Source organism: Copadichromis virginalis, linkage group LG3 (genome assembly GCF_057382275.1).
Source record: "Copadichromis virginalis isolate Kocher_CV1m ecotype Utaka linkage group LG3, C_Virginalis_male_GT1.1, whole genome shotgun sequence".
Classification (NCBI taxonomy): domain Eukaryota; kingdom Metazoa; phylum Chordata; class Actinopteri; order Cichliformes; family Cichlidae; genus Copadichromis; species Copadichromis virginalis.
The window spans coordinates 51,020,618-51,047,247 of NC_140620.1; the positions used below are offsets into that span (position 1 = coordinate 51,020,618).

The window sequence follows — 26,630 nt, forward strand, 5'->3', positions numbered from 1 at the left end:
TTTGACTGTGATTAGGCTTACATTTCTTTTTTACTAAAGATTTTATTTGTTGATATTCTAAAAATCATATCTTGTTAATCCCATACTGCATAACTAATCTGTCAAACAGAATAAAGTCTGTTCCATCAAATATATGTTCCAGGTATTTAATTCTTTTACAACTCCAATCTGGAAATGTAATCTTATTATTGTTCTGTAGTATGTCAGGTGGGTGTACGTTTGCATGGGATTAAAGAAGACTTTTAGAAATGCCCACCGTGCTAAGAGGAGTTGATGTTGATGCATACATGTTGTCTGATATTTAAGCTAATGAATGGTAGGTCCGAAATCTCTATATTATTGCATATAGTAGCGTGTAGCCATGTCTGTTTCTCCCAGGGTCCCAGTGTAAAGTCCATGTGTCTCACTCTGTGTGTTTCCTGTTTGATTTTGACCGTCTCTCATCCCGTCTACAATGTGCTGAGTTTTGCTTCTTCTTGTGTCATAAAGTCTATTCATCACTGGTCAGATGTTTTGCTTCATTAATACTCAAAGTTTAGAGTACATTACGGAGAAACATGTTGGATTTTGAAAGGTTATAAACAAAAATATTAATCTCCTGGAATCTTTTTTTAGTTTAAATATTATATGTAAAAATATAAGATTAAAGACAGATATACATATATTTGTAAGAATAATTCCTGTTTGAAGGGGACATGAAAAGCTATACACATAAAAGCTAATTTACACCACTCATCCCTGCTCTCAAAAACTGACATAGATGTAACTCTGTCTGTAAAGCTGAATTTAGAAATAAGTGCGTAAAGTTTTAAACGTGACGTCATGTGGTTGGTCGGTTGCGGCTAATAGACTTAACATTGGTTTATGTTCATAATGACACCAATGTGATCAACCAACCAATCACCTGTCCCGCCCTAAAGCCCACTTCTATGTTGAAGAGGGAAACAAAGAAAAGGTTCTTCCAAGGACCATGGGTGGGCAAATAACCTGAAGTTTCCAGTGTATTTGTACTGGTTGTCCAGTGCCACTTCCTATCATGAAGTGTTAGAAGTGTTTAATGTCCCACCACCATAGTCTATGATGTTGTACAGCTGGTGTGGCAGAATTATAGACATGTACAAGAGTTTAGTCTATCTTTTTGCCACAGGTGAGCTGGAGAAGCCTGTTAGTTATCCTAAACAGATGCCTTGTAAGATGCCATGTCACACAAAGACTAAATAACCTGCTTTATTCTTGTAGGACTGAGAACTGCTTGTGACTACATATTTTACCCAGAAGGAACCTGTTACTGCATAAAGAAATAACACAGCCCTATGTCATGTGACCTAAAAAAGGCTAGACACAGGGACAATAGAGGTTGACCTTGAACAAACTGTCATTGTATGAAAGCAGTGAAGCAAAAAAAGATAAGGCAGAAAAAATGTTTTAGATTTTTCTGTCCTGATACCGGTGCCAAGTTACAGAACATTTTGTTATACTTTTGCATTGCTATACACGCAAGAATGCTCTTTAAAGAGTCCAGCAGTAGCTGTGCACTGATAAACCTTGACAGCATACCAACAGAGGCATTTGGAGTGTTTCTTTTTCTTAGACATAGTAATGATATAACATATTTTACTTCAACCTTTACTGAGGACCCAGCTGGGTTGAGGTTTGGACTTGGAATGAGTCACTGGAACCACTTCAATTTTTTATTTTTCCACAATTCTAATATAGATTTTGGATGTAGAAGAACATGAAAGATCTTTCTGTCAGTCAGATCATTCTTGTTTGCAATAATAGTTTTGTTTGTCTTTTTTCTGACTGTGCTTTTATGATATTGAGGTAATACATTTTAAAATGTACTTTAACCATTTAAAATACTACAGAACGGTGTTGCTAATAGAGATGGGAAAGGCAAACTAGTTCCTGACTGTTGCACACTGCAAAAGAGTAATGTTCAAACCATGGCAGAGACTGATGTTTTGCACTTCAGAGTCTCTGTCTTGTGTTTAGTTCCCATAGTGATTGGTTTGCATTTCTAAATGTAGTGTACAAAAACAGCAAGACTTCCTACACAAAAGTTGGATTTTTAAAAAATACAAACTTGAAAGTAAAATCTGCACAGCTATCAGAAGGTCTGCAAACATTTGGGAGACAGGGTACAAGTGAAATGTAACGATCATTTTACATGGTACCACTTTATCAGTCAAATTCACATGAGTAGTGTTTTTGTGCCAGTGATCCATGACAGTATATTAACGGATTGGATTTATATAGCGCTTTTCAAGGCACCCAAAGCGCTTTACAATTACATCATTCATTCACTCTCACATTCACACACTGGTGGAGGCAAGCTACAGTTGTAGCCACAGCTGCCCTGGGGCAGACTGACAGAAGCGAGGCTGCCATATCGCGCCCAAGGACACAACGACCGGCAACCTTCCGGTTACATATGCGCTTCCCAACCCCCAGCGCCACGGTCGCCCCCCAGTATAGATATAAGCAGATTCTATCTATGGTGAAACGAAGTTGAAGACTGCCAATAAATCTGGATGTTCATGAACAACCAGATTCCTTTGCAAACAGGTTTAAGAGGTTTATTAGAAACTCAACCGGTGCAGAGGAAGGGTAAGGCAAGCTCCAGGCTGAATAGAGAGAAGCACATCCAAGAGTTGGCAGGCAAGTGACAGTGGCAAGCAAAGTCCTCCAGACTCAGAGCAATTTCTGACAGTATAGATATGCCTGGTGTTTCCCACAACTATAGCTGAGCAATCAGGCAAGGTATGGAGGAATCGGCTAATCTTTAAAAGGACAAAAGGATGATGAATGACACCATTTGACAATTACTGTGAAGTGGAGTGGAGCAAAAATGCAGGACGTTAGATTTTATCATACTAAAAACAAAAGTTCCCATGTGTTCAGTTAGGCAGTGCCATTGCTCCTGTTAACAAGTTCTTCCTCTTAAAACTCATTTTACAGTAGAATACACTAAAAATTAAAGAATTTAATTCCCACAAAATTAGACTGAAAGCACAAAACAAAATCTTTAGGAATTTGTGGCAAAAGAATGAGCAAAATAACTGCAAAATGACTCTGCTTATGCAATTTTTGATGCTTTTCAGTGAAAATGTAGTGAAGCAATGTTAATCCATTTAAACATTCATGATAAAAGCTACTCAAAGCATTCATAAAAGTCAACCAGTGATACAGCAGGTAAAATAAGTATCAAACAGGCCACCAATTTTCAAATTAAATATATTTCTAAAGATACACTGGATATGCAAAAAATGTGTACACTTTGCTTTGGAAAGAAATTGTATTTCCTGTGACCAGTGCAGTAAAGAATAAGGCTAGATGTTTTTAGATTTTACTTTCTGTTACTGGCATGGAGTGATTCAGCACAAAGAATTCTCTTTTACTTCCTTAAATCTTATCTATGCTGTTCACATGATCTTTAAATACTCACTGAGCAATGGTAAGACTTTAAACAGGTTTTTCGACAGGTTAGTGCTAAGCAGCATGCACACTTAGAAACATCTGAAGTACGGGGAGTTAAAATAGTGGTAAGAACAATCTATATCCACTTTATTTATCCATTCCAAAATATGGCTGAATGAGCTAATAATGTAACTAATTACACTGTTTTTCATCTTTTCTTAGTTGTAACTCATGGATTATACGGTGATCATCTTTGTGTTGATAGGTTGGTGCATCTTTTTGATTAATCCTGTTTGTACTTTTGTTTGTTCTGAACAATTACAGCTCCAGAAACCTATATACACAGGGATTTTTGTATAAACCCTAAATATGGGGGGGGGAAGAAAAAAACAGTTGTGAATGTTGTTCTCCTGTAGAGTGTATTTTATTTAAGTTAAGATTTTGTCACTGAACAAAAGGGTAAAAGCATGAATACAAAAGAAAAGATGAAAGCTATAAATTCATGATAATATCTATATATTAACAATATGAATCAATAATAGCACTTTGCAAAGAGATTTTTGATTTATTTTATTTGATTGTTTGTTTGTTTTTTGCTTAAAAGTTGCTGCCAAACAAAAATGTCACAAAGGCGAACAAAGTTCTGTGAAACCTTACAGTAATGTTAAATTGAACACTACCAAAATAAAAGACAATGCTTTATTTCAGGAGCGCTGGTTAATGGTACATTTGGTCAAACTCATCAGTACTACTATGTGAGCACCTCACTGAACTGGACGGAGGCACAGAGCCACTGCAGAGATGTCTACACTGACCTGGCCACCATAGAAAGCACAGCTGACATTAATGCTGTCAGAAGCATTGCAACAAACACAAGTAAGCTCTTAAAACTAGTGTTATAAATGTAACATATATGACTATACATATAAAACAAACTCCCAACATCTTGAGAAATCTAAATGGATTACATAAAACTAAAAAATTATATACTTTGGCTTGTTAAAGAAGAACAACAGTTTGTGGTTATTTCTGAATTGAAAAGTCTTGTTTTTATTTAATGAACATCTTTTTGAACAGGTAAGGCATGGATAGGTCTCCATGATGACCTGGAAAACAGTTGGAGATGGTCCCTAAATGACAGCAGCTTCTACGGTCAAGGAGAGACAACATTTAGAAACTGGTACGCTAATTCGCCCAACAATCGTTATGGACAGCAATACTGTGTGGCACTTTTAAGTGGGAGTCCATACAATGGTACATGGGATGACCGTGAGTGTGACGACATCCTAAACTTTGTGTGCTATAATGGTAAGTTTATAAGAATTATACATAATATTTTTGATGGTTTGCACAAGAAATGTTTTTTCGCCACAATTGTGAAAACATCTATAATTAGATCACTTTTTTTTCTCAATGAACACAACACTTATTAGAGATTTTACAGATATCCATTCTGACATGTTGTATTTCTTCTCTTCTTCCATATATTTCCAGGTACAATAAATGGTCAAGAATCTTTTGTTAAGGTTAATTTGCCTATGAACTGGACTGATGCTCAGAGTTTCTGCAGGAACAATTATGTTGATCTACCCAGGTACAGGATTCATCCATCGCTATTGACGACTACAAGAAATAATATTAGTTTCTAAGATTATGAAGTCATGAAAATGAGATGCAGACACGATGGCCTTTTCATTCATTTCAATTGAGGTTGCACTACACATTCAATGATGTCTCTTTACCTACAAGATGTAAATGTTGAATTATTAAAATTAATTTATCATAAAGTGTTTAACTTTCAGTGTGTCACTAAATCCTTGAATTGTCACATAAGGTACTATGTTTCCAAAAGAACATAATAAGATACATAAGTGATGAAAAATAAGTGTGTGAAACTATATGTTAGATGCTTAGATGTCTATTGTTTAAACTCTGTATTCAAAGTTCTGCATGCCTTCTTACAGTATACGAAATCAGACAGAAAATGACAAGATCAAAGTCACAGCAAATGGAAGCTTTGTGTGGATTGGTCTGTATCGGCAAAAGGTGTGGTCTGATGGGAGTGACTCTCTGTTTCAATTCTGGGCCACTGGGCAACCAGACTCTGGAAATGAGCAGTGTGTTGCTGCAAATTTCAGTGACTCAGGACGATGGTCGGATGAATTGTGCTCCAACAGCTTTTCATCAATCTGTTTTACGACAAGTAATAGATCTAATTTCTACTCTCACATCCTACATAGATGTTAAGTTCTGCATAAAAAAATTTAAAAATGTACTTATTGTTGTTACTTTTTGTTTATGCGAAGCCAAGATCCCAGCTAAATATAGTGAAAATACAGTATACAGATTTTATTATATAAGATTATATAAAAATAAAGGCACTAACCACATGTCTTAAATTATTATTAATGAGGAATATCATCTGCTGTGAGTATGCAAGTGGCAAGAACTTAGGTACAAGTGTAAATTAAAAACTGATTCAAAAGTGTATTTTAACTTAAATGGTTATGTCAGTCAATACTTCAAAGAATTGCTTACTTTTTACTGCATTGTCTTTGAAATCATTAATGGGCAAAATAAATGTTGTGACTTTCTATGATTTCTGCCATGACAGTAATGTTCAGTCTAACAGGACAAACGGAAACCAGCATCACTCTGCAGTGGAATAAAGTCAACAACAATGTCAGCTTTGTTCTCCAGTTTAATGGTACAGAGACAAGCATCAGTGCACCAGCTGGAAATGGACCAGTGAATCAAACAGTCTCATCTCTCACTGCTGGAACTCAATACACATTCACTCTCTACTCTGTGTTTGAGAACGTCAGAAGCAGTGGAGTCAGCATTACTGCAGTCACTGGTAAGATATTAAATGAGTAAATACACTCAACAAAAATATAAACGCAACACCTTTGTTACTGCTCCCATTCCCCATGGGATGGATGTAGAGACCTAAAATTCATTCCAGATACACAATATAACCATCCCTCCCAAACAGTGGTCACAAATCAGTCCAAATGTGTGATAGTGGGCACATCTGCCATATTGAGATAATCCATCCCACCTCACAGGTGTGCCACATCAGGATGCTGATCTGACATCATGAGTAGTGCACAGGTGTACCTCAGACTGCCCACAACAAAAGGCCACCCTGGAATGTGCAGTTTTTTGCGCTATTGGGGGTCTGGGGACCCAGAACCGGTCAGTATCTGGTGTGACCACCATTTGCCTCATGCAGTGCAACACATCGTCGCATGGAGTCTATCAGATTGTCAATTGTGGCCTGTGGAATGTTGGTCCACTCCACTTCAATGGCTGTGCGAGGTTGTTGGATATTCGTGGGAACTGGTACACGCTGTCGTATACGCCGGTCAAGCACATCCCGAACATGCTCAATGGGTGACATGTCCGGTGAGTATGCTGGCCATGCAAGAACTGGGACATTCTCAGCTGCCATCTGCCCTGAACAATGTGAACCATGATTCATCCGTGAAGCGCACACCTCTCCAACGTGCCAGACGCCATCGAATGTGAGCATTTGCCCACACAAGTCTGTTACGGCGACGAGCTGGAGTCAGGTCAAGACCCCGATGAGGACGACGGGCATGCAGTTGAGCGTCCCTGAGACGGTTTCTGACAGTTTGTGCAGAAATTGTTTGGTTGTGCAAACCAATTGTTCCAGCAGCTGTCTGGGTGGCTGGTCTCAGACGATCTTGGAGGTGAACCTGCTGGATGTGGAGGTCCTGGGCTGGTGTGGTTACACGAGGTCTGCGGTTGTGAGGCCGGTTGGATGTGCTGCCATATTCTCTGAAACGCCTGTGGAGATGGCTTATGGTTGAGAAATGAACATTCAATGCACGGGCGACAGATCTGGTTGACATTCCTGCTGTCAGCATGCCAGTTGCACGCTCCCTCATTGCTTGTGGCATCTGTGGCATTTTGCTGTGAGACAAAACTGCACATTCCAGGGTGGCCTTTTGTTGTGGGCAGTCTGAGGTACACCTGTGCACTACTCATGATGTCAGATCAGCATCCTGATGTGGCACACCTGTGAGGTGGGATGGATTATCTCAATATGGCAGATGTGCCCACTACCACACGTTTGGACTGATTTGTGACCACTGTTTGGGAGGGATGGTTATATTGTGTATCTGGAATGAATTTTAGGTCTCTACGTCCATCCCATGGGGAATGGGAGCAGTAACAAAGGTGTTGCGTTTATATTTTTGTTGAGTGTAGTTAAATAGAGACAGTGGCGAAAGATTAAACATGTCTTCTTTAGAAACAGGAAGTGAGGACCTCATGTTTGCCAAAGAAAACCCAGACCACAGTAGATTGGTAAAATCTTGTATAGCACTGATTTAAACACACACAAACAATGACTGATTTTACAATACAAGCAGTTGTGTTCTGATATTACCGTGGACAAAACTTAATTCTGAGTGTGGCTAAACCATGTGATATGGCTACTTCAGAATATTTTACATCGTGTTGTTTTTCTGTTGAGCAGTTACTGACACATTTGTTTGAAATTAAAAAAAAATTCTAGATCCTCTAAACACAGAAGGTTTGACTTCACATTGAACATGACTATTAGTTAAATATTAACAAATACAAATAATATTGGGGACGCATGTAAGGGCGACATGAGAGATCCCAATAATTTACTCCAACTTTAATTTCGGCTTCACACAACTGAACACTCAAGGAGCAAAAAACCTAACCCTTTCACTTCCCCTCACAATGCTTGTGAGTGGAGCCATCTGGTGGTCGAACATATTAGCAATAAAAAGACACTGCATCAACTTATACAGGGAAAAACAGGCCTTAGGCATTAAATAAATGTTTTTTTTATGTTATTTTCTTTTTCTCCTAGCTCCCACAAATGCAGTAAATCTAATATCGTCAGGACAAACGGAAACCAGCATCACTCTGCAGTGGAATATAATCATCAACAATGTCAACTTTGTTCTCCAGTTTAATGGTACAGAGACAAACATCAGTGCACCAGCTGGAAATGGATCAGTAACTCACACAGTCTCATCTCTCACTGCTGGAACTCAATACACATTCACTCTCTACTCTGTGTTTGAGAACGTCAGAAGCAGTGGAGTCAGCATTACTGCAGTCACTGGTGAGTTAATCAATTGATTTAAACTGCAATACAGTATTTTCAAAAAATACTGATAATAATTCAACATTATAATTTTTTACTGTTTTTAACTAGTGGGAAATCAATTTTGAAGAATTTTTGAAACTTACTTTATTTTCTCATTTTTCCATTTAGCTCCTTCAAATGCACAAAACCTCATATCATCAGGACAAAATGAAACCAGCATCACTCTGCAGTGGAATAAAGTCAACAACAATGTCAGCTTTGTTCTCCAGTTTAATGGTACAGAGACAAGCATCAGTGCACCAGCTGGAAATGGACCAGTGAATCAAACAGTCTCATCTCTCACTGCTGGAACTCAATACACATTCACTCTCTACTCTGTGTTTGAGAACGTCAGAAGCAGTGGAGTCAGCATTACTGCAGTCACTGGTAAGTTAATCAATTGATTTAAACTGCAATACAATGTTGTCACAAACTACTGATAATAATTCAACAGTATAATTTTTGACTGTTTTTAACTAGTGAGAAATCAATTTTGAAGAATTTTTGAAACTTACTTTATTTTCTCATTTTTCCATTTAGCTCCTTCAAATGCACAAAACCTCATATCATCAGGACAAAATGAAACCAGCATCACTCTGCAGTGGAATAAAGTCAACAACAATGTCAGCTTTGTTCTCCAGTTTAATGGTACAGAGACAAGCATCAGTGCACCAGCTGGAAATGGACCAGTGAATCAAACAGTCTCATCTCTCACTGCTGGAACTCAATACACATTCACTCTCTACTCTGTGTTTGAGAACGTCAGAAGCAGTGGAGTCAGCATTACTGCAGTCACTGGTGAGTTAATCAATTGATTTAAACTGCAATACAATATTTTCACAAACTACTGATAATAATTCAACAGTATAATTTTTTACTGTTTTTAACTAGTTAGAAATCAATTTTGAAGAATTTTTGAAACTTACTTTATTTTCTCATTTTTCCATTTAGCTCCTTCAAATGCACAAAACCTCATATCATCAGGACAAAATGAAACCAGCATCACTCTGCAGTGGAATAAAGTCAACAACAATGTCAGCTTTGTTCTCCAGTTTAATGGTACAGAGACAAGCATCAGTGCACCAGCTGGAAATGGACCAGTGAATCAAACAGTCTCATCTCTCACTGCTGGAACTCAATACACATTCACTCTCTACTCTGTGTTTGAGAACGTCAGAAGCAGTGGAGTCAGCATTACTACAGTCACTGGTGAGTTAATCAATTGATTTAAACTGCAATAAAATGTTTTCACAAACTACTGATAATAATTCAACAGTATAATTTTCTATTGTTTTTAACTAGTGAGAAATCAATTTTGAAGAATTTTTGAAACTTACTTTATTTTCTCATTTTTCCATTTAGCTCCTTCAAATGCACAAAACCTCATATCATCAGGACAAAATGAAACCAGCATCACTCTGCAGTGGAATAAAGTCAACAACAATGTCAGCTTTGTTCTCCAGTTTAATGGTACAGAGACAAGCATCAGTGCACCAGCTGGAAATGGACCAGTGAATCAAACAGTCTCATCTCTCACTGCTGGAACTCAATACACATTCACTCTCTACTCTGTGTTTGAGAACGTCAGAAGCAGTGGAGTCAGCATTACTGCAGTCACTGGTGAGTTAATCAATTGATTTAAACTGCAATACAATATTTTCACAAACTACTGATAATAATTCAACAGTATAATTTTTTACTGTTTTTAACTAGTGAGAAATCAATTTTGAAGAATTTTTGAAACTTACTTTATTTTCTCATTTTTCCATTTAGCTCCTTCAAATGCACAAAACCTCATATCATCAGGACAAAATGAAACCAGCATCACTCTGCAGTGGAATAAAGTCAACAACAATGTCAGCTTTGTTCTCCAGTTTAATGGTACAGAGACAAGCATCAGTGCACCAGCTGGAAATGGACCAGTGAATCAAACAGTCTCATCTCTCACTGCTGGAACTCAATACACATTCACTCTCTACTCTGTGTTTGAGAACGTCAGAAGCAGTGGAGTCAGCATTACTGCAGTCACTGGTGAGTTAATCAATTGATTTAAACTGCAATACAATATTTTCACAAACTACTGATAATAATTCAACAGTATAATTTTTGACTGTTTTTAACTAGTGAGAAATCAATTTTGAAGAATTTTTGAAACTTACTTTATTTTCTCATTTTTCCATTTAGCTCCTTCAAATGCACAAAACCTCATATCATCAGGACAAAATGAAACCAGCATCACTCTGCAGTGGAATAAAGTCAACAACAATGTCAGCTTTGTTCTCCAGTTTAATGGTACAGAGACAAGCATCAGTGCACCAGCTGGAAATGGACCAGTGAATCAAACAGTCTCATCTCTCACTGCTGGAACTCAATACACATTCACTCTCTACTCTGTGTTTGAGAACGTCAGAAGCAGTGGAGTCAGCATTACTACAGTCACTGGTGAGTTAATCAATTGATTTAAACTGCAATAAAATGTTTTCACAAACTACTGATAATAATTCAACAGTATAATTTTCTATTGTTTTTAACTAGTGAGAAATCAATTTTGAAGAATTTTTGAAACTTACTTTATTTTCTCATTTTTCCATTTAGCTCCTTCAAATACACAAAACCTCATATCATCAGGACAAAATGAAACCAGCATCACTCTGCAGTGGAATAAAGTCAACAACAATGTCAGCTTTGTTCTCCAGTTTAATGGTACAGAGACAAGCATCAGTGCACCAGCTGGAAATGGACCAGTGAATCAAACAGTCTCATCTCTCACTGCTGGAACTCAATACACATTCACTCTCTACTCTGTGTTTGAGAACGTCAGAAGCAGTGGAGTCAGCATTACTGCAGTCACTGGTGAGTTAATCAATTGATTTAAACTGCAATACAATATTTTCACAAACTACTGATAATAATTCAACAGTATAATTTTTTACTGTTTTTAACTAGTTAGAAATCAATTTTGAAGAATTTTTGAAACTTACTTTATTTTCTCATTTTTCCATTTAGCTCCTTCAAATGCACAAAACCTCATATCATCAGGACAAAATGAAACCAGCATCACTCTGCAGTGGAATAAAGTCAAAAACAATGTCAGCTTTGTTCTCCAGTTTAATGGTACAGAGACGAGCATCAGTGCACCAGCTGGAAATGGACCAGTTAATCAAACAGTCTCATCTCTCACTGCTGGAACTCAATACACATTCACTCTCTACTCTGTGTTTGAGAACGTCAGAAGCAGTGGAGTCAGCATTACTGCAGTCACTGGTGAGTTAATCAATTGATTTAAACTGCAATACAATATTTTCACAAACTACTGATAATAATTCAACAGTATAATTTTTTACTGTTTTTAACTAGTTAGAAATCAATTTTGAAGAATTTTTGAAACTTACTTTATTTTCTCATTTTTCCATTTAGCTCCTTCAAATGCACAAAACCTCATATCATCAGGACAAAATGAAACCAGCATCACTCTGCAGTGGAATAAAGTCAACAACAATGTCAGCTTTGTTCTCCAGTTTAATGGTACAGAGACGAGCATCAGTGCACCAGCTGGAAATGGACCAGTGAATCAAACAGTCTCATCTCTCACTGCTGGAACTCAATACACATTCACTCTCTACTCTGTGTTTGAGAACGTCAGAAGCAGTGGAGTCAGCATTACTGCAGTAACTGGTAAGATAATCAATTGATTTAAACTGCAATACAATGTTTTCACAAACTACTGATAATAATTCAACAGTATAATTTTTTACTGTTTTTAACTAGTGAGAAATCAATTTTGAAGAATTTTTGAAACTTACTTTATTTTCTCATTTTTCCATTTAGCTCCTTCAAATGCACAAAACCTCATATCATCAGGACAAAATGAAACCAGCATCACTCTGCAGTGGAATAAAGTCAACAACAATGTCAGCTTTGTTCTCCAGTTTAATGGTACAGAGACAAGCATCAGTGCACCAGCTGGAAATGGACCAGTGAATCAAACAGTCTCATCTCTCACTGCTGGAACTCAATACACATTCACTCTCTACTCTGTGTTTGAGAACGTCAGAAGCAGTGGAGTCAGCATTACTGCAGTCACTGGTGAGTTAATCAATTGATTTAAACTGCAATACAATATTTTCACAAACTACTGATAATAATTCAACAGTATAATTTTTTACTGTTTTTAACTAGTTAGAAATCAATTTTGAAGAATTTTTGAAACTTACTTTATTTTCTCATTTTTCCATTTAGCTCCTTCAAATGCACAAAACCTCATATCATCAGGACAAAATGAAACCAGCATCACTCTGCAGTGGAATAAAGTCAAAAACAATGTCAGCTTTGTTCTCCAGTTTAATGGTACAGAGACGAGCATCAGTGCACCAGCTGGAAATGGACCAGTGAATCAAACAGTCTCATCTCTCACTGCTGGAACTCAATACACATTCACTCTCTACTCTGTGTTTGAGAACGTCAGAAGCAGTGGAGTCAGCATTACTACAGTCACTGGTGAGTTAATCAATTGATTTAAACTGCAATAAAATGTTTTCACAAACTACTGATAATAATTCAACAGTATAATTTTCTATTGTTTTTAACTAGTGAGAAATCAATTTTGAAGAATTTTTGAAACTTACTTTATTTTCTCATTTTTCCATTTAGCTCCTTCAAATGCACAAAACCTCATATCATCAGGACAAAATGAAACCAGCATCACTCTGCAGTGGAATAAAGTCAACAACAATGTCAGCTTTGTTCTCCAGTTTAATGGTACAGAGATAAGCATCAGTGCACCAGCTGGAAATGGACCAGTGAATCAAACAGTCTCATCTCTCACTGCTGGAACTCAATACACATTCACTCTCTACTCTGTGTTTGAGAACGTCAGAAGCAGTGGAGTCAGCATTACTGCAGTCACTGGTGAGTTAATCAATTGATTTAAAATGCAATTCAATGTTTTCACAAACTACTGATAATAATTCAACAGTATAATTTTTTACTGTTTTTAACTAGTTAGAAATCAATTTTGAAGAATTTTTGAAACTTACTTTATTTTCTCATTTTTCCATTTAGCTCCTTCAAATGCACAAAACCTCATATCATCAGGACAAAATGAAACCAGCATCACTCTGCAGTGGAATAAAGTCAACAACAATGTCAGCTTTGTTCTCCAGTTTAATGGTACAGAGACAAGCATCAGTGCACCAGCTGGAAATGGACCAGTGAATCAAACAGTCTCATCTCTCACTGCTGGAACTCAATACACATTCACTCTCTACTCTGTGTTTGAGAACGTCAGAAGCAGTGGAGTCAGCATTACTGCAGTCACTGGTAAGTTAATCAATTGATTTAAACTGCAATACAATATTTTCACAAACTACTGATAATAATTCAACAGTATAATTTTTGACTGTTTTTAACTAGTGAGAAATCAATTTTGAAGAATTTTTGAAACTTACTTTATTTTCTCATTTTTCCATTTAGCTCCTTCAAATGCACAAAACCTCATATCATCAGGACAAAATGAAACCAGCATCACTCTGCAGTGGAATAAAGTCAACAACAATGTCAGCTTTGTTCTCCAGTTTAATGGTACAGAGACAAGCATCAGTGCACCAGCTGGAAATGGACCAGTGAATCAAACAGTCTCATCTCTCACTGCTGGAACTCAATACACATTCACTCTCTACTCTGTGTTTGAGAACGTCAGAAGCAGTGGAGTCAGCATTACTGCAGTCACTGGTGAGTTAATCAATTGATTTAAACTGCAATACAATATTTTCACAAACTACTGATAATAATTCAACAGTATAATTTTTTACTGTTTTTAACTAGTTAGAAATCAATTTTGAAGAATTTTTGAAACTTACTTTATTTTCTCATTTTTCCATTTAGCTCCTTCAAATGCACAAAACCTCATATCATCAGGACAAAATGAAACCAGCATCACTCTGCAGTGGAATAAAGTCAACAACAATGTCAGCTTTGTTCTCCAGTTTTATGGTACAGAGACAAGCATCAGTGCACCAGCTGGAAATGGACCAGTGAATCAAACAGTCTCATCTCTCACTGCTGGAACTCAATACACATTCACTCTCTACTCTGTGTTTGAGAACGTCAGAAGCAGTGGAGTCAGCATTACTGCAGTCACTGGTGAGTTAATCAATTGATTTAAACTGCAATACAATATTTTCACAAACTACTGATAATAATTCAACAGTATAATTTTTTACTGTTTTTAACTAGTGGGAAATCAATTTTGAAGAATTTTTGAAACTTACTTTATTTTCTCATTTTTCCATTTAGCCCCTTCAAATGCACAAAACCTCATATCATCAGGACAAAATGAAACCAGCATCACTCTGCAGTGGAATAAAGTCAACAACAATGTCAGCTTTGTTCTCCAGTTTTATGGTACAGAGACAAGCATCAGTGCACCAGCTGGAAATGGACCAGTGAATCAAACAGTCTCATCTCTCACTGCTGGAACTCAATACACATTCACTCTCTACTCTGTGTTTGAGAACGTCAGAAGCAGTGGAGTCAGCATTACTGCAGTCACTGGTGAGTTAATCAATTGATTTAAACTGCAATACAATATTTTCACAAACTACTGATAATAATTCAACAGTATAATTTTTTACTGTTTTTAACTAGTTAGAAATCAATTTTGAAGAAATTTTGAAACTTACTTTATTTTCTCATTTTTCCATTTAGCTCCTTCAAATGCACAAAACCTCATATCATCAGGACAAAATGAAACCAGCATCACTCTGCAGTGGAATAAAGTCAACAACAATGTCAGCTTTGTTCTCCAGTTTAATGGTACAGAGACAAGCATCAGTGCACCAGCTGGAAATGGACCAGTGAATCAAACAGTCTCATCTCTCACTGCTGCAACTCAATACACATTCACTCTCTACTCTGTGTTTGAGAACGTCAGAAGCAGTGGAGTCAGCATTACTGCAGTCACTGGTAAGTTAATCAATTGATTTAAACTGCAATACAATATTTTCACAAACTACTGATAATAATTCAACAGTATAATTTTTGACTGTTTTTAACTAGTGAGAAATCAATTTTGAAGAATTTTTGAAACTTACTTTATTTTCTCATTTTTCCATTTAGCTCCTTCAAATGCACAAAACCTCATATCATCAGGACAAAATGAAACCAGCATCACTCTGCAGTGGAATAAAGTCAACAACAATGTCAGCTTTGTTCTCCAGTTTAATGGTACAGAGACAAGCATCAGTGCACCAGCTGGAAATGGACCAGTGAATCAAACAGTCTCATCTCTCACTGCTGGAACTCAATACACATTCACTCTCTACTCTGTGTTTGAGAACGTCAGAAGCAGTGGAGTCACCATTACGGCAGTCACTGGTGAGTTAATCAATTGATTTAAACTGCAATACAATATTTTCAAAAAATACTGATAATAATTCAACAGTATAATTTTTGACTGTTTTTAACTAGTGAGAAATATATTTTGAAGAATTTTTGAAACTTACTTTTTCTCATTTTTCCATTTAGCTCCTTCAAATGCACAAAACCTCATATCATCAGGACAAAATGAAACCAGCATCACTCTGCAGTGGAATAAAGTCAACAACAATGTCAGCTTTGTTCTCCAGTTTAATGGTACAGAGACAAGCATCAGTGCACCAGCTGGAAATGGACCAGTGAATCAAACAGTCTCATCTCTCACTGCTGGAACTCAATACACATTCACTCTCTACTCTGTGTTTGAGAACGTCAGAAGCAGTGGAGTCACCATTACTGCAGTCACTGGTGAGTTAATCAATTGATTTAAACTACAATACAATATTTTCAAAAGATACTGATAATAATTCAACAGTATAATTTTTCACTGTTTTTAACTAGTGAGAAATCAATTTGGAACAATTTTTGAAACTTACTTTATTTTCTCATTTTTCCATTTAGCTCCCTCAAATGCACAAAACCTCATATCATCAGGACAAAATGAAACCAGCATCACTCTGCAGTGGAATAAAGTCAACAACAATGTCAGCTTTGTTCTCCAGTTTAATGGTACAGAGACAAGCATCAGTGCACCAGCTGGAAATGGACCAGTGAATCACACAGTCTCATCTCTCACTGCTGGAACTCAATACACATTCACTCTCTACTCTGTGTTTGAGAACGTCAGAAGCAGTGGAGTCAGCATTACTGCAGTCACTGGTGAGTTATTCAATTGATTAAAACTGCAATACAATATTTTCAAAAAATACTGATAATAATTCAACAGTATAATTTGTTGCTGTTTTTAACTAGTGAGAAATCAATTTGGAAGAATTTTTGAAACTTACTTTATTTTCTCATTTTTCCATTTAGCTCCTTCAAATGCACAAAACCTCATATCATCAGGACAAAATGAAACCAGCATCACTCTGCAGTGGAATAAAGTCAACAACAATGTCAGCTTTGTTCTCCAGTTTAATGGTACAGAGACAAGCATCAGTGCACCAGCTGGAAATGGACCAGTAACTCACACCGTCTCATCTCTCACTGCTGGAACTCAATACACATTCACTCTCTACTCTGTGTTTGAGAACGTCAGAAGCAGTGGAGTCAGCATTACTGCAGTTACTGGTGAGTTAATCAATTGATTAAAACTGCATTACAATGTTTTCACAAACTACTGATAATAATTAAACAGTATAATTTTTTTGTGTTTTCTTTTTTTACTTGTCAGAATTCAATTTTCAGGAAAACAGTTGCATAATTTGAATTTAATTTGAAATATCTTTTTTTTTCATGTAAAAACACCACTGATTCTGCTTCCTATATCTTAAGGGCCTAGTAAGTATTTGCATTTCTGTAATTTGCTGCACTTCTGAATTATTTCTTTGTGTCTGCAATTATCTCTTTGTGTCATTTGGTCATTTTAGTTTTTGTTTTTTGTTTTTTACTCATATTTGTCTGATGGGTTTGGGTCTGGAAATCCAGTTGGAAAGCTATGTAAAATATTTTATACTTTATTAACTATCGCACATAGAAACTGTATCATATAAACTTATTTTGCATTAGTGTTTTTTGAGACATCCACCAACATTTCTCAAAAAAGTAAGGATGGGGATATCAAAAAACTGGAAAAAGAAGTGGTACTCAAAAGGAGCTGCTGGAGGAACCTTTTCAGCTAAGCAGATTACATGATCGGTTATAGGAAGAGCACTTTAGAGAGGCCCAGTTTCTCAAGAGTAAAGATTGGTAATTTTGTCTGAAATGCAAAAACAAAGTGAATAATAATAATAAATAAATAAGTAATATAACTTTCCTGAACATAAAACTGCTAACACTTTGAATATCTCATCATTGTCATACAGTACATAATGTCTTTGAAAACTTTGCGCAATTTGGAGAAATCTCTCCAATATCAGCAATAGATGTCCATATTTCATGTCTAACTTTCAGAAATTGTTGTGAAGATATTCTACTCTGCCATCCACAAATGCAGGTTAAAGCTCTATCATGCAAAGACATAGGTAAACACAAAATGCCACTGTCTTCTATTGGCCAAAGCTTATTTAAAATGGACTGAGGCAATGTGAAAACTGTTCTGTGATCAGTGCTCAGTTCAAAAGCCTGTATCCTTGATGGTATGGGTGCTTTGGTACACTAGTGCCTAGGACATATTGACAGACTCTTGTGAAAGGTAGAGGTGATGTTACACATTGTAAACCATCACATTCAAAAAAATTCAATTTAATATCTTTTTTTAAAAATCGTACGTTTTTCTTTTTTCCAGGTAGAAGAAGTTATTTTTAATATTGTTTTGTGGATAAAATATGGGTTTACGAGATTTGGAAAATAGTGCAATCTGTTTTTATTTGCATTTTAAATAGGGCCCCAACATTTTTGGAATTGGCGTTTAATTTTAAAAACAGAAGCTCGGAAAATAATTCTGATGTCAGGATAAAGCAAGACAAAATACTCACTTAAAAATGTATAAAATGTAAATATAATTGAGAAATTATGAAATAAAAACATAATATTGTAATGAGGTCATATGTTCTTGGTTAACTCTACTTCAGATAGTTAAATAAAATAATAATTGTTTAATTTAATTCATAAATAAAGATTTCATGAAATCATAATAACGAACATCATAGTATTGTTTTATGTACTGAAATGAAAAGTAATACATAGTTATTTTAAAAGAGTACATTATCATTTAAAATGATCTTTTTATTATTTTATGTAAAAATTGTGCTTTTGTATCAACAGACTTTATCATCGGACTGAACATGAGACTGAAGTCATTTCCTCAGCTGTCAGACTCAGAAATTCAGGATATACTGGAGGAGGTCAGACTAACCTCTGTTTGATTTTCAGCATCAAGACATTCTTATTTTACTTTCACTTCATCCACTGATTTCCTGTTGTGTGTGCATGTGTTGTTTTTTCCCCCATCTAGTTCTTCAGAAAAAATGGAATATTGCCACAGTTTTTTTCCCTGAAGGTCCTGAAGGTTAAACCATAACATGAGAAGAGAAAAGAAGTGATTGAATGGAAGTGAACAGATCTATGCAGCAAAGAAGAAAAGAATGTTTCTTAAGTGCCTTTCACATTTATTACTTACTTTCTTCAAAAAGGAACCAAAACAAATTAATTGTTTAATTTAAAAAAAAATACATAAATAAAAGTAGAGATTTTTTTTGCTCTTCATTCTGTGTTCTTTAACAGTAAAAGAGATCATTCAGTAATGGCTATGTGATATTTTTCTTGCAAGTATTACAATTGTGTTGATGCAAATAAACAAAATTCTGGGATTTATAGTACAACATTATATTTCAAAACCTATTGTCATGTGTCCTGTGTGGCAGGCAGGATGTAGGACCCAACTGCAGGGCTCACGAAACAGAATGAACTTAAAGCGTTTATTGCTGGGAGACTTTCCGTAAAAAGTAAACTTAACAAAAAAACTAACCAAAACCTCAAACGTGAAAACTAGAAACTAAACTGGACACTTGAATCTAGAAACTAGCGATAGCCTGCTTGAAGCTGACGCTCTGGAGCGTCTTTCACTGCGTCAGAAACACTGTGTCGAGGCTTCATTTAGAACGTAACTCTTCGGCACCTGGTTCAATGGTTTATAAGGAAGTAAATCATGCATGGGATTTGTGGAGTGTTTTGATGGTGAGAGATAACAAACCACTGATCATTCTATTGAGAGATATGGAGCCAGCAAGGAGGAGAGGAGGTTCTGTCACATGGGAGTATTTTGAGTTAATTTTGGTCAATCGGGTGGGTTTGCCAGCTTTGTGCTCTTGTTGTTTGCCTTTGTTTTGGGTGTTATTTTATTTTTAAAACAATCTTAAAATGTTATTCTACAAAAATGTGCAGCAATTGAATTTGTTTATTCTGTTGAGGTGATAGTCTGTGGGACCCAGGAAGACCGTATACCTGCATCTCTACCAGTTTCTGTGCACGCCAGCCTCTTCTGTTCCATGTGAGCGGATTTTCTCTAAGGCAGGAGAAATTATCTCCGAAAGAAACAGACTCGACCATCGCACAGTGGAACAAATTCTCTTCTTAAATAAAAGCCAAACAGGATAACCTTAAATGCATCATGTTTTTACTTTACAAGTTCATAAGTATTTTCCCTTTCCAGTTCACAATCAATTCCAGGTCAAAAATATGTATAAGACAATTGACCTGATATAATATTATTTATAAACATAGCTGTCCATCTGTCCAGTGATTAATTGCATAAGTACATGGAGGCAGGACCTCACAGCAAAAGCATACTCCATAATAATAATGTTCATTATTATTATATGTATATATGTATTTTTCATCTATTGTGTTTACTAACATCAAGACGTCACAAGCAAAGACAGACCACACCATGGCACATGTTTAAATAAGGAAAGTTTATTGATCAAATGTATTTATTAAACAAATAGACATAATTTTTTCTCCCCAAAAAATACATGTTCAAAGCAGCAGAAAGGGGACCCAATACCAGACAGAATTGTGAACTCCACTCTGTAGAGTGGGCAGTCATAATGAAGCAGTACACTTTAATTTGTAGATTAAAGCTGTTCTTCATATTTCTGGCCACCAGATGTCACCAGAGATGAACCGTTTTTTAACACAAGCTTCAATGCTTCAGAAAGCTTAGTTTAGCCATCACTACTACAAACTAAGGAACACGAACTAGGAAATTCATGACATGGCAAAGATGGTAGGGAATGAAATATTCTCTCAGTCTTAGGACATGAACATCTTGGATTTTTATAAATGAAATCAATGTTTTGTTCTTGTCAAACTACTCTTAAATAGAAGTTAGTAGAGTACAAAAATCTGACCAATGAGAAAGATGCTTTATAAAATGAAACTGCAGCGTCTGAGTTGAAGGCAACTGGACTTCTTATTAAGTTCTTGAAGACATTTCATTTTTCATCCAAAAAGCTTTTTCAGTTCTAAAAAGTGATGGTGAGTTTCAGATGGACACATATGGCGTCATTTACCATTATCTCAAAAAGCATTTGTGTCTTCTAACCAAAATGTGAGCCTTTTTACCTTCAAAAGAATGATGTGAATATGTACATCTGTGCTGATGAGCTGGGCCTCCTATGTTGTACTATGCATCTGCAGAGTGGGCTCTCCTATGTAAAGGTCTGAGCACTCCTCACTCAATTGCACAGCACACACAGTTCAGTTTGTTTTTATGTGTTTTGTCATTAGGATGAAATAGTTTTTGTCCGAGGGTGTTTCCGGGTCACAGAGTACCAGCATGCTACGCTTGAAGAACACTCTTCTGTTTCTCCCATGAACTTGCAACATAAAGAACAACAATGTTTTTTTTGTTTGTTTTGTTTGTTTGTTTGTTTTCCTGAATCTCTTTAGTGTGTGTGTATGTATGTATTAACTTGTCTTTTATTTCAAATTTTGTTTTGTACTTTTTATTGCTTTAAAATATAATAAGCCAACATAGATTTTTTTCAGTCTTTTTTTTCTCTTTTGTGTTCAGCAAATTCAGTCATGTAATCATGTAAGCAAATGTACTATATGAATCAACTCAGCCATTGCCATCGCATCTAAAGCATGCAATGTATCTAAAGGATGCTGAGGATACTTCTGAGGAGGTGAGACTAACCTCTGCTTTTGTTCTTTTTTTCAGTGTCAACACCTCTTAATATTCACTTTAACTGACAATTGACTTTCTGCAGCACCAAGATTTTTTCACTGGGCTTATATGTGACATTTTTAAAAAGTAGGCCTTCAGACAGTATGGATCAGTGCTGCGGTTTTCTGAAGATCTTTTCAGCGTGTTGAGCTGTGAATCTATTGCAGGAGTATGAGAAATGGGTAACAGATAAATCATCCGTGTTCAAAAATATAATATATATATATATATTTTTTAAATCAACATTTAAGGTGTGCGCAATACAAACACAGCAGCAATACATCCATACAAAGAACTGCCACACAATACAAAACCAGCAATGCACCTGATACAGACCTTACTCCTCCCGCCCAGGAACAAAATGCAAAGGAGAAAAAAGAGAATGAGAGGGAGAGTCGTGTGGGTGTGCCAACAGCTGAATAGGGAGGACTTTGGCTTCACAACCACAGTGCTAGTATTATGTTTCGCTGCCTCAGAGATCAGCTTTCGCATTCAGGAAAGGTAAGAGCAAAACACGATGAGAGATGAACTAGGTATGACTCAACATTATTTTTTAGATATTTCTGCTCTTGATCTGCTTTCCTTTGTACCAGACAAATAACATACTTTATACTAATATCTGAAGCTGTCAGTTTTTATCCCCTAAGGGAATATGTTATACTGAAAAGTTTCCACATCCAAATTACAATGGTTGGAAAAGAAGGAGCCTGTTAGTATGTCTGTTCATTGTCTCAGGCCCTTTTTTAAAGTTAAGCTTAAAGAGGAAGTGAAAGGCTGAACTATGTCACCATGCAGCTGGACTTTGTCCAGTGAACTGCTTTGAATTGTTTCAAACCTTTGATAAGGAGGTTTGTGCGTCTGGCTCTATTCCAAGTACTTACAGAGCTGACAATATGGGAAATGCCTTGAAAAATGACCTTGATCTACGTTTGAGGTAATTTGTTAGCCTTGTAAATGTCCCAGTGTTACCAATAGTGACTTTCTCAGTGACTCAGAAAGTAAATGATTAATGTTTTCTAAGCTCTCTCCTCTCTAATGTTCTTTCTTTAGCTCTGAGGCGATGGCTTCCAATAGTTTTCGTCTGTCAGAGGTGCAGTTTCAGTGTTCCATCTGCCAAGATGTTTTCTCAGAGCCCGTCTCCATCCCCTGCGGTCACAGCTTCTGCTTCACCTGCATCACAACACACTGGGACGTTAGCCGTGCAATTAGCTGCCCCAAATGTCACACAGTCTTTGAAAGCCGCCCTGAGCTTTGTGAAAACTCTTTTGCGAAGGAAATTTCAGAGCAGATCCGAGCGAGAAGGCAGAACGGCGTGATTGCAGCGACAGAAAAAGTCATCTATTGCGATGTGTGCACAGGAACGAAAACTGAGGCACAGAAATCATGCCTCACGTGTCTGACTTCGTACTGCGAGATGCACCTGGAGCCTCACCTGAGAGTTGCCACCTTGAGGATTCACAAGCTGATTGAACCCGTGGCAATGCTGCAGAACAGGATGTGTAAAAAGCACCAAAGGCTTTTGGAGCTGTTCTGCAGAAGTGACCAGAGGTGTGTTTGTGTGCTGTGCACCGAAACCGACCACCGCTCTCACAAAACGGTCCCAGTGGAACGAGAAAGCCAAGAGAGGAAGGTGTGAACTCCTCCGCAGCACTGAACTCTTGTTAAATTAAATGCTAAACTCTGGCATAAGACTGTAACTATTTAAAGGTTATGTCCTCGTTTTAACGTTTAGGTGCAGATGAAGAGAATCGAGGGTGATGTTCAGCAAATGATCCAGGACAGACTGCAGAAAGTGGAGGAGATTAAACGATGTGTGGAGCTCAGCAAAGTGAGTTAACATAAGAGCATAGAATATCTGGGGGTTTAAGCCTCTCAGGCTGTGATTAAAGCACCTAGAAACTGGCACCATTCCATAACAATGGACCGTGAGCTCAGTTTCATCATCATTAATATGCAAATTGTCGTGACCACTGATCAATCAGCACATTGTAAGACAGTTAGGCCCTTTCTCAGTTCAGTTCTCAGATCGTCCCCCTGTCTCCCAGTTGGCATTCCTCCCTGTCCAGGGTGTGAAATCTCCTGGACATTGTCAGGCAATGGTGCTGGTTTCGGTCATTATGTAAGTTCCCTGAGACTGATGAACTCACTTAAATGAGTGACAACACTGAAAACACAATGTTCAGATGGACACAATCAACTGTCTGGGTTCTGTATTGTTCTGCTTGGAAGCCACATGTGTTCAAATTGATCTACTGCTGAACCTTTTGCTTCCCTGAGGAAAAATGTGTCTTTGTATTTGCTTAATGCCCTCTATAGGTAAATTCAAAGAGAGACATAGAGAAAAGCGTACAGGTTTTCTCCGCTCTCATTCGTACCATGGAGAGAAATCAAGCCGAGCTGGTGGAGATGATCCAGAGGAGGCAGGCGGCAGCGGAGCAGAGGGCAGACAGGCTCGTTGCAGAACTGGAGCTGGAAATCACTGAACTGCAGAGGAGAAGAAGTGAAATGGAGCAGCTTTTTCACACAGATGACCACCTCCATCTCATACAGGTTAGGAATTTAGTTTATTTTCCAGAAGGTGGGGAGGTAGACAGAAAAACACATGGGAAGTGGCTCCAATTCAGTGGGAGATGGATCATTTGTCATTGTTTTGCTGTTATTGTATCCAGTTACAAAAATCAGGATTTTTTTTAAGTCATCCTGCTTTGTATTGTAAATCATTGCTTTTAAAGTAAGTTTTCTCTTCTTTGTGTCAGAGGTTTCCAGCTCTGAGTTCTCCTCCATCGGCCAAATCCTGCTCTGAAATCATCGTCCATGCAGACACCAGTTTGGGGATATTACGCAGAGCAGTGGTCAACATTGTGCAGCAGCTGCAATCGGAGCTGAAAAAACTTTCCATTCAAGGTTCATATCTATTCAGCTTTTTTTATGTATTTGTTTTTTGTCAGCATCATTACATTAAATGACTGAACAGCTGCTTTCAAACAACATCGCAATCAAAGATCACACATGGGTGGAGTATTTTTGACCGTATGTTCTGATCTTTTTGCAGAGCATGAGAAGATTCAGCAGTATGCAGGTAAGAGTGTTCACTGTTAACTGTCATGAAAGGGAACATTTATATTTCCTGCTTTGACAAAACAGAAAACCACACAAAAATCTTTTCTTATTAGAAATAAGAGGCTAATAAAGTCCCGCATAAACTGTGTCTTCCTACCAGCTGATGTTCAGCTGGACCCCAGGACAGCCAACCCTTGGCTGGTTTTATCAGAGGATGGGAGGCAGGTCTGGGATGGAGAGGCTGAACAAAACGTGGCCGACATACCAGAGCGTTTTGACACGGCGCCATGTGTCCTCGCCCTGAAGGTAATTAAAGATGTAGCGGGTTCCCCTTTAAACATTTTGTCTTTTTGTTGCTCTCTGTGATACATGGAAAAATGGGCAGTCAGTGATGTGTAGCTCTCTCCTTAAACAGGGATTCACCACAGGAAGGCACTACTGGGAGGTGGATGTCGGAGACAAGACAGCGTGGGATCTAGGTGTAGCTAAAGAATCAGTCAACAGGAAAGGTTTGATCACACTGTGTCCAGAAGATGGTTATTGGACTATCTGTTTGAGGAAGGGCAGTGAGTACCGGGCATGTGCTGGACAGGCAGAGCTGTTGTGCCTCGCTCAGAGACCACATGTCGTTGGGGTGTTTTTGGATTATGAGGAAGGCAGGGTGTCATTTTACGACGCAGAGACCCAGTCACACATCTATTCTTTCAAATGCGTCCAATTCACCGACGCCATGCTTCCCTTTTTTAACCCTGACATGAGTGACAACGGCAGCAACAAATCGCCACTTATCATCCGCCAAGTCAGTGGAATTGATGAAGGCAAGGACTTAGATGACATCACTATATGATGTACGTCGATCTGGGTTTGTTTGTGTTTTTTTGCATTAAACTGTTCCCTGTTTTGTAATGCATGAAGATATTTTTAAACATTTAAAAACTGCATGCAAATTCTAAAGTTAGTATTAAATTTTTGAATGAAACTGTTCATAAAAAATACTCCTTTCTCAATAAATATCTCAAACTCTACTTGCTTTGCTTAGCAACTGTAAAATAATGATTTCTACATATAGGATATATTGTATTCTGGCTTGTATACTAGAGAATTCATCCTTTTACTTCTATCAGCTGTCACATCATCAATAAACACTAGTGACTGTACATGTCCATGCCATAACACTGGTCCCACCACATGCTTCTGATCATCAACTGTTTCTTTCCTTCTCCACACGTTTCTCCTCCCATCATCCTGATACAAGTTCGTCTTGGTTTCATCTGTTTTCTGGCCTTCCCGTTCTTGAGTGTTACAGCTCTAATGTTCTTGTAAATCCTTGTATTTAAAACAACACTGAAAATCTATAGCATACAAATGCAACACAATGAATTGACTGAATCATCTTCGTATGTCCTTTTCATTTGTATAATAAACCATCAGGCCATGAAACTGCTTGTCAGTCAATTTATTCTTAGCCTCTGAAAATACTGTAATAAAAGTGACCTTGAGTAGAAAAGCACTACATGAGAACCATACTCGTGTTTTTCAATCAGCTGCTGTTATCTGTTGTATATGCTTACAGCCTCCACCCACGTATTTATTATCTGCTTCCCTTGTGCTTCAGTAAACAGATCTGAGACCTGCTTCACTCTAATAACAGCTCTCCTCAGTCATTATAACCTAACTACAAACTGATTTCAGAGCACATCTTAATCTACAATCTGATGCTCGCTAATCAGATTATCATGGAAATAGGATTAGCATCCACGCATGTGGAACACTGCTTCAAGATTGGACCACGACTACTATATACTAATGTTTCTCACTGAATTACATCTATGCACGGAAATATATTAA

General features: G+C 37.3%; 1 protein-coding gene, 1 long non-coding RNA gene and 1 pseudogene across 2 annotated transcripts; all 3 read left to right on the forward strand.

Annotated features, from left to right (window-relative positions):
- LOC146715162 (macrophage mannose receptor 1-like) overlaps positions 1 to 6,297 on the forward strand; it is a 76,025-nt pseudogene extending 69,728 nt beyond the window's left edge.
- An 11,015-nt stretch (positions 6,298 to 17,312) lies between these two features.
- Positions 17,313 to 19,615, forward strand: LOC146715166 (uncharacterized). The gene is made up of 3 exons (XR_014918919.1): positions 17,313 to 17,389; positions 18,815 to 18,894; positions 19,005 to 19,615. It is a non-coding gene; the product is annotated as an uncharacterized LOC146715166 (long non-coding RNA).
- A 2,426-nt stretch (positions 19,616 to 22,041) lies between these two features.
- LOC146715167 (E3 ubiquitin-protein ligase TRIM39-like) lies at positions 22,042 to 26,209 on the forward strand. Its single transcript, XM_085452794.1, has 8 exons — positions 22,042 to 22,223; positions 22,773 to 23,352; positions 23,455 to 23,550; positions 24,039 to 24,272; positions 24,479 to 24,626; positions 24,775 to 24,801; positions 24,943 to 25,088; positions 25,198 to 26,209. The coding sequence occupies exons 1-8, from the start codon at positions 22,042 to 22,044 to the stop codon at positions 25,627 to 25,629; spliced, it is 1,845 nt and encodes a 614-aa protein (XP_085308920.1). The 3' UTR covers positions 25,630 to 26,209.
- Positions 26,210 to 26,630: the final 421 nt, after the last annotated feature.